This window comes from Nomascus leucogenys, chromosome 2 (genome assembly GCF_006542625.1).
Source record: "Nomascus leucogenys isolate Asia chromosome 2, Asia_NLE_v1, whole genome shotgun sequence".
In the NCBI taxonomy this organism is placed as follows: Eukaryota; Metazoa; Chordata; class Mammalia; order Primates; family Hylobatidae; genus Nomascus; species Nomascus leucogenys.
This window is the reverse complement of record NC_044382.1, coordinates 71,889,314-71,907,910: the sequence shown is the minus strand read 5'-3', so window position 1 is coordinate 71,907,910 and position 18,597 is coordinate 71,889,314. Positions and strand designations below refer to the sequence as shown.

Here is an 18,597-nt window from a genome sequence, read left to right as displayed (position 1 = left end):
AATACTCAGGTTTTTCTGATTTTTTCAGAAGATACTTTGTTTTCCCATTTCTGCCTTACCATGGGAAGGTCCTTAGATGCATTATATCTTTGTCAGTTTAGCCTTGTGACACGTATTTCTGCTATTTTGTTCAATAAGAAAGCCACTCGAAATCTCAGCATTTCATGTCACTTTTAAAGTAGGCTCGGTTCAAACAGAACAACTTGATTGTTTGTATAACCACAACCATATGTGTCTTTCTCTCCATGCTTAAACAAGGTCTGAAATCATGTGTGTCAAAGAGTTGAGATGTAAACATCTCCTCCTCACACATAACCTCTCTGCCATCTTGTTATTTATATCCCCAGTAACACACTTCTTGTCCCCTGACACAAGTACAACCGTCTCCACGTTCTGTTTTGCTCCTGCTCCACAACTCAGGAAGCCAGTGTGATGGAGTTCAGCTTGCAAGAAAAAATTTTAATCATTCAGAAATAATTGTTACATAATTACTTTTCACTGATTAAAAATATTTGTTTACTTGACAAAATTAGCATTAAAAACAGTAATTCTTTGGCAAATTAATAAGTATTTTGGTGATTTGTCATTTTTCACAGATGTTGATAAAATTTAAGAATTACATAGCCGAAATTTGGTCTAATTCAACAAACCACAATTGACTATTTTGATAAGGCCCTATGACGAATGGTATGGGAGAGTGGAGTTTATCCAATCTGACTTTCATTTTATTGATAAGAAAACTGGGGCCCCATTTGTTCTTTTTTTAATTGCTACGTAATACACATATTTATGGGGTATAGTGTGATGTTTCAGTACATGTATACATTGTGTAAAAATCAAATCAGGCTGTTTAGCATATCTGTCACCTCATATATTTATCATTTCTTTGTGGTAAGTATATTTAAAATTCTCTATTCTAGCTGTTTTGAAATATACAATACTGTTAACCATAGTCACTGTGCAATAGAACAGTGGTCCCCAAACTTTTTGGCACCAGGGACCAATTTCATGGGAGACAATTTTTCCACGGACCTGTGGGGGGGTGGTTTCAGGATAAAACTCTTCCACCTCGGATCATCAGCATTAGATTCTCATAAGGAGCACCCACCCTATATCCCTCACATGCACAGTTCATAATTCACAATAGAGTTTGAGCTCCTGTGAGAATCTAATGCCGCCGCTGATCTGACAGGAGGCAGTGCTCAGGCCGTAATGCTCACCCACCCGCTGCTCACCTCCTCCTAACAGGCCATGGACTGGCACTGACCAGTCCACAGCCTAGGGTTTGGGGACCCCTGCAGTAGAACACCAGAACTTATTCCTCCTATTTATCTGCAATTTTGTACCCATTGACCAATCTCTCCCCATCCCCACTATCTCTCCCCTTGCCAGCCTCTTGTAACCACTATTCTACTCTCTGTTTCTGTAAGATCAACTTCTTTAGATTCCACATATAAATGAGATCATGCAGTATTTGTCTTTTGGTGCCTGGCTAATTTCACTTAATGTCCTCCAGGTTCAACCATGTTGCCACATGTGACAGGATTTTATTCTTTTTGTGGCTGAATAATATTCCATTGTTTATATATGTCACATTTTCTTTATCCATTCATCCATTGATGGATGCTTACGTTGATTCCATATATTGGCTATTGTGAATAGTAGTGCTGCTACAAACATGGAAGTGCAGATACCCCTTTGAAGTATTCATTTCCTTTGGATAAATGCCCATTTGTGGGATTGCTGGATCATATGATAGTTCTACTTTTAGATTTTGAGAAACCTCCATACTGTTTTCCATAATGGCTGTACTAATTTACATTCCAGCCACCAGTGTGTAAGAGTTCTCCTTTCTCCACATCCACACCAACTACAGGTGGCTTTTCTAAACTGGACTTTAGGTTGAGACAAAAAGTGTCTTTGACAGTCAGTAGTCCTAATACTATCTGTGAACGCTGTGGACTTAGGCAGTTTGTTTAAGCTTGTTTAAGCTTGTTTAAACTGGGTCTCTCTTTCCGTAGATATAAAATGGAGGGTTAGACTGGATCTTTAAGCTTCTGCCCAGCGTTTAATGTTCTGTTTATTGTGGTTCTAGCCTGTGCTTCGTGAATTCCTGATTCTTCCTGAATTCTGCTAAGCATCAGAATGCAGTCTATACATTCTCAACAGTTTCCCAAAGACATGAAATTAGTATAACAGAAACAGTAGTAGTCCTTTCTTGGAAAATTATCCCCATTTCTGGACCCTATTTTATTGCTGGCTGCAATTAACAGGCTCTTGTACGTCCCATCCTTCCCTCCTCCATCCCTAACCCACAGGCATTAAAAACCTGCTGTTTGTGAAAATGAACACTTCTTTGATAATCTAGAAGAAGGGGTTCCTGTTACCAGAAAATTTAGCTCTTGAACTCGTGGGACCGGGCTTGAAAGCATAGTACTATTATGCTTCAGATTAAGCAGGGTATAGAGAATAAGGAGTGATCACTAAAATTCTGTCTTGAATAAAGATGATGATAGATATCCCAGGGCCCTCTGTGGTTAGTCTCCATTTCTACCGCATTCTGAGGAATTGTGGGTGTTGCGCTTTTTATGTTTCTGGCCTCCCTGCTACTTGCCATTGGTTGGATCACTGGCCAAGAGCTACCGAGAGCTACCATTTTGCTTCAAGATTTTTTCAAACAGCAAGGAACTTTTTTATTTTTTAACAGAGAGCTACTGAAGTTTCCTGAGTTATTACAACCCCCTTATCCTTCCTCCTTAATTCCCCTTTCAATAATTCCCTTTCTTCCCTCTTCCCACAGCAGTTCTTTGGCTATTGGGCCTGTTTTCATTGAAATCATCTTCCTGTGGCAGAGGGAAAATGAGTAGAGAAGAACAGTTGACTGTGTCCAAGTGATAGCTGCTGAGGAAAAGCCTGGTCCTTCCCCAGAGGAGTCTGTCCCTATAGGACTTCCCTCCATAATAGCTGTGCTTCCATCAGCTCTAGAGGATGGCTTAGCCCCCTTCGGGGGTACAACGCATTTCACTCTCACTTGGCTCACAGCCATCACCACAGTCCATGCTGTGAGTGCGTTGATGGTTCTGCCGCCGTGCTGTGTGCATCTCTGCTGCTTTAATGCTGGGAAACTCCATGGTTATGCCCCAACTATCTTGGCGATGTTCCGAATCAGACATAGATAATACCTATTAAAGGTATTAATAGGCCGATAATACCTAGTAAAGAAGAGCTGGGAGATAACCTCTGAGTAGATTAAATCAACTAAAAAACACTAGCCCCCTCCCATTTTCAGACCGATTTTATTTCTTTTAAGTGGGAAAATAGTTGAAGTGGGATGAAGTAGAGCTAGCTTATTCTACTCTTTTTATATTTCTATGTCCTTTCTTTTCAACCTCTGTTTAACAGCACTTTATTACTTGGTTTTTTTGTTTTGTTTTTTTGAGATGGAATCTCACGTTGTCGCCCAGGTTGGAGTGCAGTGGCATGATCTCGGCTCACTGCAACCTCCACTTCCCGGGTTCAAGCAATTCTCATGTGTCAGCCTCTCAAGTAGCTGGGATTACAGGCACCTGCCACCAGGTCCGGCTAATTTTTGTGCTTTCATTAGAGATGGGGTTTCACCATGTTGGCCAGGCTGGTCTCGAACTCCTCACCTCAGGTGATCTGCCCACCTCAGCCTCCCAAGGTGCTGGGATTATAGGCGTGAACCACCACGCCCAGCCTCACTTTATTACTTTTAAGAATATGCTTCAAAATAGTTTGTAAAGAAGATTTTAATAGGGAGCATTTATATGAAATATAATAGTGACATATAGTATAGCATAGAGCAGAGTCTTGAGTCTTTGTATCTTTTTCTTTTTTTCTTTTGCATATTTAATTTATGTGATTCCCAACAGTTGTGTGATTGTGGTCAGAGCCCTGTCTGTGGGATGCTGGGTAGAATGAGATTGTAGAGAGCGCTTTGTTTTCTTGTAATTGAAGTGTTTGGGGTGAGAATATGTGAGTCATAGAAATCTGTATAGTAAATATTACTCTAAAAAGGGAGCCATCAGGATCTGGGAGAATTTGCTAAAGGAAAACTAAGAAAGGAAAAAAGGCCAGGTACAGTGGCTCACTCCTGTAATCCTAACACTTTGAGAGGCCAAGGCAGGAGGACCTGAGGCCAGGAGTTCAAGACCAACCTGGCCAACATAGTGAAACACCGTCTCTACTAAAAATACAAAAATTGGGCCGGGTGCGGTGGCTCACACCTGTAATCCCAGCACTTTGAGAGGCCATGGCAGGTGGATCACAATATCAGGAGTTTGAGACTAGCCTGACCAACATGGTGAAATGATGAAACCCCGTCTCTACTAAAAATACAAAAATTAGCCAGGCGTGGTGGTGTGCACCTGTAATCTCAGCTTCTCAGGAGGCTGAGGCAGGAGAATCACTTGAACCCAGGAGGCGGAGGTTGCAGTGAGCTGAGATTGCACCATTGCACTCCAGCCTGGGTGACACAGGGGGACTCCGTCTCAAAAAAAAAAAAATTGGCCAGGTGTGGTGGTACACACCTGTAATCCCAGCTACTTAGGAGGCTGAGGCATGAGAATCACATGAACACAGACGGCAGAGGTTGCAGTGAGCTGAGATCGTACCACTATGCTCCAGCCTCTGTCTCAAAAAAAAAATGGGGGGTCGATGGGGGGAGCGGGAGCCAGTATATAATTGAGTATCTCTCATGTATACATATTAAGGCTTTTGACCATTACTAAATTCTCCCAGCAGCTCTCTGAGAATACTGTAATTCTGGTTTTGCTGATTAGAAAACCAGACACAAAGAGGTAAAGTCACCTTGTTCTAGGCCACATAGGTGGGAATTCTGAGTCAGGACTGGAGACAATGATTTATTTTTAATATCTCCTGTAATGTTAATCTCATAACTCAGGGCATAACTCTTTTACCATTTTGGAATATATCATTTCATTCATATGATAAAGACAGTCACTGTAGCTTCCCCCTCACCTGCAGCTTCACTTTGTGCAGTTTTAGTTACCTGTGGTCAACCATCGTCCAAAAATATTAACTGGAAAATTCTAGAAATAATCCACTCGTAAGTTTTAAATTGTGCACTATTCTGGGCAGTGTGATGAAATGTCAAGCCGTCCTGCTCTGTGTGACCCTGGACAGGAAGCCTCCCTTTGTCCAGCATATCCACGCTGTATGACTTCCGCCCCTTTAGCCACTCAGCAGCCATCTCACTTACTAGATCAACTGTCTTGGTATCAGGGTGTTTGTGTTCAAGTAACCCTTCCTTTACTTAATAATGGACCCAAAGCCAAGAGCAGTGATGCTGGCATTCTGGGTTTATTTTATTAGTAGTGTTGTAAATCTCTTACTTTGCTTAATTTATAAATTAAACATGATCATAAGTACATATCTATAGGGAAAAAATGGTATATGTAGGGTTCTGAACTATCCTGCATTTCAGGTATCCACTATGGTTCTGGAAATGTATCCCCTGTGGAGAAGGGGTTACTACTGTGTATGTCAAAATCACCCTGTGTGAAATGTTATATCCTACCCTTTCCTCAGTTTAATGTTGTTTTGAAAGAATTTTCTCACATTACTTGAAAACGCTTAGGAAACCATTTTTAGTGACTGTAGTATTTTACCAGTTAGATATGCCATGGTTTACTTAACCATGTTCCTAATTGTTGGGTGCTTATATTGGATCTAAGTTTTGCTGTTATTTGTAGTGCTGCGATGGGTGACTGTGCACAAACCCTTGCCTGTACTTTTGTGTATTTCCCTAAGGATAGATTGCTGCAAAAAAGAACCACTGAGTGTGAGACTGTAAATATTTGGAAGGCTTTCAGTCTATTTCCATATTGCTTTCCTGAAAGATTGAACCAGTTTATACTTCTGTAAGCAACAGTGTTTGAGAAGATCTCTTTACTTTTTTTAACATTGACCTTTGTCATTTCTTAAACTTTACTAGTTATTTTGGTAACCAGCTTGTTTTTATAATTTGAATTTCTTTGCTTCTCAGTGAAATAATAGTTTCTTTTATAGGAGTATTAACCATTTGTTAAGAACCACTATTTTAGTCCAAAAGAAAGGTATATAAGAAGAAAACTGCACAATTCCAGTGGGAAGGACTTGGGGTCAGGGTCCCTGATATGTTAGAAGGTTGAACTTTTTGTTGTTGGTTTTTCCCCTTCTTAAAAAGTCCACATTGCTTGAATGTTGCAATCTTGGTCAAGGCCAGCAATTAATCCTAGGGACGATGCCACTGTCTTCTCCTGGTGCTGGTCCTTTCTGACAGGAGGGAACATGGTACTAGGGCTGAGTGCTTGAATGCTTGCACATAGGACCCAGAAGGTGCACATATAACCGGGGGTTCATTCCTTGAGTGATATCTTTGTGAGATGACATTTTGTTGTTGTTTGTTTGTTTTATAATGAGGAATCAAAGTGGGTATTCTAGGAAGATCCAGTGTTTCCCTACTTTCACTTTGCATTACACACAATCCAGGGAGTGACTCAGAATCCAGTGCTGTCCTGCCTCTCCCAGTTGGCTGACACCATTTTCTTGACTGGAGCCTTAGTTTTCTAGACATATATTCTAATGATGGAACATTTTGAAATGCAGATTATTTTTGAGTTTACTGAATTTTTTAATAACACAGCTGCTGTCCCTAAATTGCCATCTTTTATATTATAAGGTTTAGTTGCATTAGAAATAGCTCTCCCAACCCCACTCCCCCAGTGCTCAGAACGCTGAACCCCGTACTACACTTGGAAAAAGATTGGATGTCCTAAAGCATTGGTTGTGTAATTGTGGGTTGGCTTTCACCCACTGAGCTTTACTTCCTCCTGTGATAGTGAAATACAAGCTGGCAACAGTAATTAGATCTCAGAAAAGCTTGTCACAAAGCACCACAGACTAGAGAAACTTGTAAGCTCTTTTTGCACTGGCTGAAGTTTTTGAGTACCACTACCTTCCATCTGTAGAGTGTAGTAACCTTAGACAGGTAGTGCTTTTCTTCTGTGCATTAATTTTAATTAAGCAATGACACCTACTTTCTTTTCCACTCAGATCTGCAGGTAGCTAAACTTATCAGGTGAGTGCTTTCCCACCTTTGATCATTGATACTGCTTGGAATGTACTGGAAAAAGAGCAGCAAGCAGAAAACCTCCCATTTCCACAAGCTGCTGACTAACCCAGAATTGCTAGATTTTGTGAAGCAAATGAATGCTATAAAGGAAGTCAGAAAGATCAGGGAAGATGTCCCTAGGACATGGTCAGGCCAAACCTTGAAAGATCAAGTGATGTTACAGAGGTACAATTATGAGAATATATGTAACTCAAGACTTACATATGTGATAAGTAGTGCATTGCTCTTTGCCATCTACAAAGGATTTTCTTTTTTTTTGAGATGAAGTCTCGCTCTGTCGCCCAGGCTGGAGTGCAGTGGCGCGATCTCCGCTCACTGCAAGCTCTGCCTCCTGGGTTCACGCCATTCTCCTGCCTCAGCCTCCCGAGTAGCTGGGACTACAGGCGCCCACCACCATGCCCAGCTAATTTTTTTGTATTTTTAGTAGAGACGGGGGTTTCACTGTGTTAGCCAGGATGGTCTCGATCTCCTGACCTCGTGATCCGCCCTCCTCGGCCTCCCAAAGTGCTGGGATTACAGGCATGAGCCACTGTGCCTTGCCAGGATTTTGTTTTTAATTCTCACAGCAATTCTGCAGAGAGAGATAGTGGGAGGTTTAATGCTTTGTTCAACATAATTTACTGTTAAATAGCCATCCATTGGCAGAAAATCTGAACTGCTGTGTTTTCCTTCTTGTGTCATTCATGATTTCAGTCCTGAAGAGGAGCCCACTAGAGCCCAGCAGGAGAGGAGAGTGGGAGAATCCCTCACCCAGAAGTTCACAGTGGTATCATTTAGTGACACTCAGGATGTCTTCAGTTACTGTTAGAATTTAAAGTTAGGTTCATCCCTGTGAGGTCCAAGAAAATACAAAAATAAAATAAGGGTCTACCAGTATTAAACATACTCAGTAATTACTTTTGAAAGGAAAGGAGTTAGTGGAAAAAAATGGAAGAACCATAGCAAAACCAAAATAAATATATGTAGATATATTGCCGGACGTGGTGGCTCACACCTGTAATCCCAACACTATGGGAAGCCGAGGCAGCCAGATCACTTGAAGTCAGGAGTTCAAGACCAGCCTGGCCAACATGGTGAAACCCCGTCTCTACTAAAAATACAAACATTAGGCCGGGCACAGTGGCTCACACCTGTAATCCCAGCAGTTTGGGAGGCTGAGGTGGGCGGATCACCTGAGGTCAGGAGTTCAAGACCAGCCTGGCCAACATGGTGAAACCCTATCTCTACTAAAAATGCAAAATTTAGCCAGGCATGGTGGCACATGCCTGTAGTCCCAACTACAGGGAGGTTGAGCCAGGAGAATCACTTGAACTCAGGAGGCAGAGGTTGCAGTGAGCCATGATTGTGGCACTACACGCCTGCCTGGGTGACACAGCGAGACTCCGTCTCAAAAAAAAAAAAAAAAATTTTATATATATATATATATATATATATACACACACACACACACACACACACACACACAAAACATTAGCCGGGCATGGTGTTGTGCGCCAGTAATCCCAGCTACTTGGGAGGTTGAGGCAGGAGAATTGCTTGAACCCAGGAGGCGGAGGTTGCAGTGAGCCGAGACTGTACCACTGCACTGCAGCCTGGGTGACAGAGTGAGACTCCATCTCAAAAAATATAGACAGACAGATAATGTTAGATAACTGCATAATTATTATATGTGTGTATTACTATATAAAGCAATCACTTTCAGAAGGAATAGTGTGTTAAAAAAGGTAATGAAAGATTTTAAAACAAAACACTTCATGAGACAAGAAGTTAGAACAATTATGGCAAACTAAAAGAAAAAGCTAGGAATGGGATCGAATACAGCCAAGTATTTCCTGCAGTTTTAAAACCTCTACTCCCCATTTTGGGTTTCTGGCCACAGATTATGTAATATTTTTCATTACTTGAACTGGAATTACAAAGATGGATACAGAAGGTGGTCTGATAAGTCGATTGGGTCCTGCTCCTTGTATGTCTAGGTCCAAACCAAAATGAGTCAATATTTGGACAAGATATCAGCCATCCAGAGCTTATAGGCAGGTAAAGGAGATGGCCCATTATTACAGGGATTTCAAACCAGGCTTTGTATTCTCTTACCCTGGCACTGCCAATTATATTTATTTATTGGAAAATGATAACCTTAGAGTTAAGCTATATGCTTATAAAAGAGGCACTGCTTATATGGGTTCTATCATGTCCAGGTTTACATTGCCCATTAGAAAACAGGACACCTGGCTGGGTGCAGCAACTCATGCCTGTAATCCCAGCACTTTGGGAGGCCAAGCAGGGGAGGATCGCTTGAGCCCAGGAGGTCAAGGCAGCAGTGAGCTATGTTCATACCACTGCACTAGACACCGTCTCAAAAAAAAAAAAAAAAAAAAAGTGTTGGGGGGAGAGAGAGAGAGAAGAGGAGGGGAGGGGAGGGGAGGGGATACCTGATCAGACTCCTCTGAAGAGGGAATTGAAAAGTTTGTCACAAGCCCTGAGTTATGCTGATCTAACAGAGAATTGTTAGATCAGAGAATGCAAAGTAACCTACTGCACTTAGCCCTTCAGTCTTTGTCCTAGCTATAGGCCATTAAGTTGAATAGTGCCGGGAATTGTTCTTGACTTAAGAATATAATGGTCAAAAAGGACAGGCAAAGTTGTTTCCCTTCTGGAACTTACACTTTAATGGGGGAGATAGACAATAAGCAAGTAAAAGTAATTGAACAAGGCAATTGCAAATACCACCCTCGGTGAGCTCTTGAAACACAAATTATTTCACCTGCATTCCACAGATAGACAGGTGAATGTTTGCCTTGATAAATGCATAAAAATGACTGAACTTTTGAGGTCCACTGGGCTTTTGTTTGATATTTACTGCCAGTGAATTTTCCAGCCTGCAAATCTCTTAGAACTTCTAAATACATTTTTTTTTCTTTTAGGTTGCAGAGAACACATCTTAGAAGATGAAAAACCTGAATCTATCAGTGAGACTACTGACTTGGCTCTACCACCTGAAATGCCGATTTTGATTGATTTCCATGCTCTGAAAGACATCCTTGGACCCCCGATGTATGAAATGGAGGTGATTCATTCTTTTTTTTTCTTTTTGCTCCAGTCAATGAAAGGAACACTTTATTGAGACCCCAGGGCCGTAGGGCCTGGGCAGGAGGCTGCCCTTTGGGGAAGGAAGAGCCTTATTCGACCTTCTTTTTGGGACGCAGGTTGGTGGTGTGGCCGCACTTCTTGCAGCAGTTGACAGCATGGGGGCGCAGGCGAGCACAGCTCTTGTGGCAGATCATCTTGTTGCAGTTGTATTTCTGGGCAAGGCGGCAGAGGGAAGGCTCCGTAATGCCACCTCGCAGGCGCAGCATCAGGCGCAGGGTGGACTCTTTCTGGATGTTGTAGTCTAAGAGTGTGTGGCCATCCTTCAGCTGTTTGCCCTCAAATATCAGACACTGCTGGTCAGGTAGGATGCCCTACTTGTCTTGAATTTTGGCTTTGACATTCTCAGTGGCATCACTGGGCTCGACCTCAAGGGTGATGGTCTTGCCTGTGAGGGTCTTCACAAAGATCCACATCTCAGCGTCTGCAGCTTGGCCAGTCTCGCTCCATTCTCATTTTTTTGTTGGTACTCACTGGTTTACTCAGGTGGTTGCTTAACAGAGAAGTAAAATTGGGTGTTTCCAGAGGCTGAATTTTGCCTTAAGATGGAAACTTTATTTCTATATGGTATTGTGTTTTAGTGCTTATTGTGTGATAATATGACTTGCCAGGAGCCAGAAATCCCAGCCATATCCTCTTTTAGAACCCCAGTCTCATTTTATTCTCTACCATTCAGTTCCATTTTAAGAACAATGCCTCTGACTCTTCTTCTTAGAAAAGTTACATATTCTTATGTGTACTTTAAGGAGGGATTTCTTTGTGCTATCAAGGGCTTGGGGGAAGAGGCGGGGAATCAACCTGATACAGGTCTGAAAACAAGAGCATAGCTTAGCTTCAGACTGTGCTAGTGCCACCCAGATGACGTCTTTCAGGAACCTATTGTTCCATTGTTAATAGTTCCTTTAGGGTTAAACCCACAAACCCACATGCAGGTCTAGCCCTATTTTCATCTTTCCTAACTATACCTCACAACAGAAGGCCTGGGTGTCAAGACTGAGTTGAAGCAGCTGATGGAAATAGATGTTAGACTATAACTGCTAAGGGCATTGTGAAATAATTTATAGGTGCTTAGAGGAGCTTTCATAGGTTGGTTACTATAAACATGTATTATACTACTGAATTTAGCTTTATCATCACCTCCTTATCAGTTTAAGGAAAAAATATTTTCAGAAAATAAATCTGATAAACTGTGTAAAAGATAATCTCTCCATCTAACATTTGAAATCATTCCCAGTAGATATGGTTTTCCTCAAGTTCTTACAACTGAGCAGATGAGAAATAGCCCCCAAGCCTGTCTTGTTTATCCATTTAAACTCTAAACTGGTCATTAAAGCTAATGAGCCTCTCTACAGAGCTCTCAGTTACAAGAATAGAACTTGTTTACTCTTGACAGTAAATCTGGACTTGAACAATAGAATCAGAAGCATTGTTTTGATTATTTGAATTCTTAAGATATCATGGATTTGAATTTTGAAGTGTTGAAAGAACTTGAGCAAAACATTGTTGATTGAGAAAGTGAACAAAACCTGCTTTCTCCTTCTGGGAGGATCCAGTGACTTTGTGAGTAAAGACGCAAACAGGTTTTGACTCCTGCATGGCCGATGGCCTTTTTCTCTAGGCTTTCCAGAAAAGTACATTCCAACAGTTCTTTGAGGATTTAAACTAGAGCAGCAAATAAAGACAAAAGATTAATGCATGTCTCTGTTGCATATACCCCTCTCTCCCAGCCATTCCTGCTGATGTTAAGTTTGGAAGCATTGTTGACATTCCTGGAGCATTAGCAAAGAAAGAGCCAAGAGAACAGAAATGAGAAATTTTATAAACACTGCTTACCAGTTATCGTTGTTAGCATCGGAGAACCTTATTTTCGTTGTAGCATGTGAGCTTTACATAGTAACACTTTTACCAACATGAGTCTGCAGAAAGACTCCAGTAGGTATTTTGTCTTTTATAGATAGCATCTTAGAATGGAAGATGTGTGTCACGTGCGTCCGTGTGAAGAGACCACCAAACAGGCTTTGTGTGAGCAACAAGGCTGTTTATTTCACCTGGGTGCAGGTGGGCTGAGTCCGAAAAGAGTCAGTGAAGGAAGATAGGGGTAGGGCCATTTCATAGGATTTGGGTGGGTAGTGGAAAATTACAGTCAAAGGGGGTTGTTCTCTTGCTGGCAGGGGCGGGGGTCACAAGGTGCTCAGTTGGGGAGCTTCTGAGCCAGGAGAAGGAATTTCACTAGGTTAATTGCTCAGTTAAGGTGGGACAGAAACAAATCACAATGGTGGAATGTCATCAGTTAAAGCAGGAACCAACCATTTTCACTTCTTTTGTGATTCTTCACTTGCTTCAGGCCATCTGGATGTATACATGCAGGTCACAGGGGCTTAGCTTGGGCTCAGAGGCCTGACATGGTGTTTGAGTGTTGGGAACATTGTGTTCATTTTTTTCATACTTGAAAGTGAGAACTCACCCTGTAGCTGGGGGTCTGTCTCTACCTATAGTGGTCTGATGACCACCAGCCCCAAATTACTTAACCACACAGTCTACCTCTGCTTTTGCATCTATAAAATTAAGATTTATGGAACATTTCTTTCTTGTCCATGAGGGCTGTCACTGTGCTAGGAGTGTAATTCCATTTTACATACAAGGGAAAAAGTTTAACGAGATTAAATGAATTGTACAAATTCACATAAGTGGCAGTTGTTAGAGTTAGGATTCAGACTCAGATCAGCTTATTCCAAGTCCATTATTCTTTCTACCCTTCTACAGTACCCTGTCAGGCCAAGATAATTCCTGCCCTTGGCTGCTAGAAGAGAGTGGCAGTGATGTATTAGAGTTTTTTTAAAAGGCATCTGCTCTACATCAGATTCTCATTCATATTCTTACCAACTCTAGTGCTCTGTTTTGGAATGGGAGAGGCTGGGCTCAACTTGTTGACCACTCCCATTTTTGTATCTCTTGGCTATCAGGCACTGTGTAAGGCCCTCCACAAGTGATCATTTAATCCTCAGTCATGGTTGTCTTTCCAGTAACAGTTGAGGAAACAGGCTTAGAGTATTTAAATAACTTGAGAGAAGACACAACTTATGCCAGAAATGAGATTTGGTTCTAGACCTGACCAACTCCAGACCTAGTGCTCTGTTTATTACTCTAGAAAAACATCACAGGCAACCTGAGCAGGGCCTCTGTTCGTTGCAGAGAGCTCACAGGTGGACCTGAGCAGGGCCTGTGTTCGTTGCACTTCACAAGTGGCCAGTCTTATTTCTCTACTTCTTTGTGCTTTCCTAGGCAAAGAATCTGAAGAGAGAGGTTATACTAGGAATATTGGAATACATGTTGAGGTGTTCCCAAGATGTTATAAGATACCTTTCGTTTGTTTGTTTTTACTTTTTGAGGTGAGGTCTCACTCTGTCACCTAGGCTGGAGTGCAGTGGCATGATCATAGCTCACTGCAACCTCCACCTCCTGGGCTCAAGCTATTCTCCCACTTCAGCCTCCTGAGTAGCTGGGACCACAGGCGTGTGCTACCATACCCAGCTAATTTTTTCTGTATTTTTTTGTAGAGATGGGGTTTCACAGGGTTGTCCCAGACTGGTCTCAAACTCCTGAGCTCAAGCCATCCACCTGCCTCAGCCTCCCGAAGTGCTGGAATTACAGGCATGAGCCACCAAATCCAGCCGATACCTTTTTTTTGTCTAAAGGACTGTATTCTCCCTTAGGGTAAATTACAGTCTAGGGTCTGTGGTTTCTTCTAGAAAGAATTTGATTCATTTAATAAATACCTATTAAGGACCTAACATGTGCTTCTGGCAACACAGTAGTAAACAAGCAAGGCATGATGTCTGCCTTCATGGATCCCACTTTAATGCAGGAAAAAAATAGACAAGTAAACAAATAATCACAAATTGAAGTTGATGCTATCGAGAAAACAAACAGGGTGATACTGAGGTAGACAGTAACTACTCTAGCTATCTCTGAGGTCTGTTTTAGAGGTAGAAGTAGACATGCTGATGGGAAACATTTGCGGAATGAAGGTAACAGTTATCAAAAGGTTTCTGGCCAGAGTGACAGGGCATGTGTGTAGTAGTGCCATTTACTGAGATGGGGAAGACTGGAGGAGGGAGATGGGGAAAGAGTGTTGCAAAGAAAACGGAGAGCTCTTTTGAACACATTACAGTTGAAATATCCAGGCTGGGCGCGGTGTCTCATGCCTGTAATCCCAGCACTTTGGGAGGCTGAGGCAGGTGGATTGCTTGAGTCTGGGAGTTCAAGACCAGCCTGGGCGACACGGCAAAATCCCTTCTCTACAAAAAATACAAAAATTAGCTGGGTGTGGTGGCTCACGCCTGTAGTCACAACTACTTGGGAGGCTGAGGTGGGAGGATCACTTGAGCCTGGGAGACGGAGGTTGCAATGAGCTGAGATCACACCACTGCACTCCAGCCTGGGTGACAGAACAAGACCCTGTCTCAAAAAAATAAAAGTTAGAAATATCTGCGAGGCATAGAAGTAGAGACATTTGGACATGCAGATCTATTGCTTAGAGGAAATACCCAAGATGGAGATTTTAGAGTTGTTAGAAAATAGAGGCTATTTAGAGCTCCAGATATTGAGGCTTTCACATCACCTAAGAAAAAAGGATACATTTTTAAAAAGCAGGTAGTCTAGAAGCAAGCCCTGAAGAACAGCATTATTTAGGGATCATATAGAGAGAAGAGGAGCCAACAAAGAAGTCAGGAAAAACAGAAAGGGACTGGGAAGGAACAAGCCTTCAGGGAAGAGGAAAACCAGGATATTGTGGTGCCATAGAGACAGAAGAGGAGAGTATTTCAAGAAAGAGGGGACATCAAAATGTGTTTACTGTTTGAGAGATCAAAGAAGATCAAGGTCAGAACAAATGTGTATTGGACTTGATGGCATGAAGGTTGTTGGTGACCTTGAAAGAGATTTTACAAGGAAGTAGTTGTGGGGATGGTAGAAATTGGCGTATGTTGAAGAGAGAATGGGAGGCGAGCAAGTAGAATTAGTGTGTAGGCAGCTCTTTAGAAGTTTGGCTGTAAACAATTGCAGAGAAATGAGGCAGCTAGAAGAGAATATGGATGTCAAAGGGAGAACGTTTTCAAAATAGTAGCTGCTGCTAAGAGTAATCCAGTAGAGAGCACAGGACTGATGTTGCAGGACAGAGCAGTGGTACGATAGAAACAAAGTCTCCAAGAAAGTGAGAGGGGGTGGGACCCAAAGCACCAGTGAGGAAATGGCTTTTGATGGGAGAAGGGATACCTTTTGCAGGGTATTATGTAGAAAGGGACAAGAATATTGAGTTATTTATAAGGAAAAGATTATAATGATGGGGCTAACGTGTGTGAGCTGCACAAGAGAGAAGTGAAGCTAGGGCAGAGCTGCTGTATGATGGGAACGTGCTGGAGTTCATGGCTTGAGTACAGGCGAGCTAGAAGGATAAGAAACGATGGTCAGGGGTTTCAGAGGTAGTATGGTTTCTGTTGGTGATAAGTACCTGGAAGAGGGTGGCTGAGTTCAGGAGGCATTTAAAGAACTGAGAAGCCAGGTTCTGGGTGAGCATCATGTGTTCACTGAAGGCACCCAGGGTGATAGGGGCTGGGGCAGAAAGGAAGGAGCAGAGTTTAGAATCTTCCTGAATGTCAGAGACAGTGAAGAGAGAGTCAGGATGGTAAAGCCAGCTGCCATAAGCAGGGGCTCAGAAGGGTAGAAGAATAAGGCTGAAAGTTGCAAGGCGGCCTCTTACTGACTAAATTATAAACTCAGTCTCCATGAGCTTGATGTCTTCCTCTGATAAATGGTGATAAGCATGTGCACGTTATCACAGAGTTCGAATTTGGTGAGTCAGTGTACCCACTGCATTGCCCAGTAATACTAAAAAAGAATAAACAAATACTGATTTCCGCAACTACCATACTCCCTAAAAACAGAGACCTATCCCCAATCACCAAAAAATCCCCATTGTTTTTCTAATCCAAATTTTGTACATATTTAATAACCTTATACCACCACTTACTATTTTTTTTACTTTCATTGAAGATGAATCTACAAAAATATATTAACGTCAAAAAATGTTACTGACCTAGCAAACTGGCAGTTGGGAAGTAAGGTAAGAAGGCACACTTATTAATTAATAATATCTCTTTAGTATTCCCTAAACAGATTGAAAAATGGTGGATTAGTTCATTCTTGCGTTCCTATAAAGAAATACCTGAAACGAGGCACAGTGGCTCACGCCTGTAAATCCCAGCACGTTGGGAGGCCAAGGTGGGCGGATCGCTTGAGTTCGAGACCAACCTGGGCAGCAAAGTGAGACCCGGTCTCTACAAAAAATACAAAATATTACCCGGGAGGCTGAGGAGGGATCCACCTGAGCCCAGAAGGTTGAGGCTGCAGTGAGCTGTGATCACACCATTGCACTCTAGCCCAGGTGACAGAGTGAAAACTCTGTCTCCAAAAAAAAAAAAAAAAAAAAAAGAACTACCTGAGATTGGGTAATTTATAAAGAAAAGTAGCTCACGGTTCTGAAGGTTCTACAGGAAGCATAGCTCCAGCATTAGGCCAGGTGCATTGGCTCACACCTGTAATCCCAGCATTTTGGGAGACCAAGGGCAGGCGGATCATGAGGTCAGGATTTCGAGACCAGTCTGGCCAATATGGTGAAACCCCATCTCTACTAAAAATACAAAATTAGCCTGGTGTGGTGGCGCACACCTGTAGTCTCAGCTACTCAGGAGGCCGAGGCAGAAGAATCGCTTGAACCCAGGAGGCGGAGGTTGCAATGAGCTGAGATCGTGCCACTGCACTCCAGCTTGGGACACAGAGCAAGACTCCATCTCAAAAATAAATAAATAAATAGCTCCAGCATCAGCTTCTGGGGAGGGCTCAGGAAACTTAGTCTTGGCAGAAAGTGAAGGGGGAGCAGGCATATCATGTGGCCAGAGCAGGAGCAAGAGTGCAGGAGGGGAGGTGGCCACACACTTTTAAACAACCACCTCCCACAAGAACTCACTCACTATTGCAAGGACAGTACCAAGGAGATGGGGCTAAACCATTCATGAGAAATTTGCCTCCATGATCCAGTCACCTCCCACCAGGCCCCACCTCCAACACTGAGGATTATAGTTCAACATGAGATTTGGTGGAGACACAGATCCAAACCATATCAAATGGGTTCTAGGAACTTAGCCTCGATTTCAAATTTAGGAACAGTATCATAGGTCACCTTTTCAAAATACATAAAGTTTCCTACAGAAACAAGATCAATTAAGTGTATGTTTTAAAAATAAAATAAAAATAAAGGTTACTACAAAAAAAGTGGGGAGGAGCAGGAGTGGGTGCAGGTGTCCCCAGGAAGCCTAGGCATAGCTCACACTGCAGGTGCTATCACGGCGAGACTCAGAACTGCCCCGAATCCGAGTAGGTGGGCCTGGGTACTTCCTCAGTCCCTGGCTGTGCCCTTTCACTCTGTCACTGGGAGACAGAATCCTGAGTTTTCTGCTTCAGGGAGCCTGCATGGAAAGAGTAGGTCACTGCCGGAAATCAGGCTGGCTTTAGGAAAAGGAATGGACATTAGGCACCTCCAGAGGGACAAAGGACAATATACCTGGTTGGGGACAGGATTCTGTCATTTGATTATTCCTGACTCATGTTTTCAGGTAGTCCCCCACCTCATATAAAAGCCTCAGTGTTGGCTTCTGACCATGGTATATGAAAAGCCCTTGTCTAAAGGTTACTGCCCTGAGAAAATAATAAAGGAAGAAGAGGATAGACATGAAGACACTTTAAAGCCTCTTGAATAGAATGCATCCAGAAGCGAATTCCAGGAGATTCTGTCATCATGCTTGCCTTTCAAGCAAACAAAATTAGCTGCTAGAACTGAGAAAGAGTGTAAACACCAACTAAATGCCTCAAAGAATCACGGTAGTAAATTACTTCTCCGTGTTGCTCCATATAAACCTGCTGTGCCACCTGTTGAAGGCAGCACTGATGCATGTTCAGTCTGGTCCAAGGTCCCAACAGGAATCCGTTGTGCCAAGAAAGGCCCTACTGGAAGGATTGGAGAGCAGCTGGTTCTCAGCAATGCAAGCATCAGGCCAGGCTGGGGCTGCTTAATGCTGCTTAAGAGATGACAGTGGTGGACCCCAACACCTCTCCAAGGGATGTGGAATCTGCTCTTCCCATTTCTGAATGCTACCGAAACAAATCTACAGCTAGAAGAATCAAATATTCATGAATTCAAGACTTGGGATCTCAGTACTAAGACTTTAAAGTTGCCAGAT

At 42.5% G+C, this 18,597-nt stretch overlaps 1 protein-coding gene and 1 pseudogene across 3 annotated transcripts in view; one reads left to right on the top strand and one right to left on the bottom strand.

Moving 5' to 3' along the window:
* LONP2 (lon peptidase 2, peroxisomal) overlaps positions 1-18,597 on the top strand; it is a 120,713-nt gene that overhangs the window by 81,643 nt on the left and 20,473 nt on the right. For all 3 annotated transcript variants that reach the window (XM_030797441.1, XM_030797429.1, XM_030797437.1), the window contains one exon: positions 10,081-10,223. In XM_030797441.1, the coding sequence (XP_030653301.1) occupies positions 10,081-10,223 (143 nt within the window). The remainder of the gene's footprint in view (positions 1-10,080; positions 10,224-18,597) is intronic.
* LOC115830995 lies at positions 10,242-12,621 on the bottom strand (annotated as a pseudogene).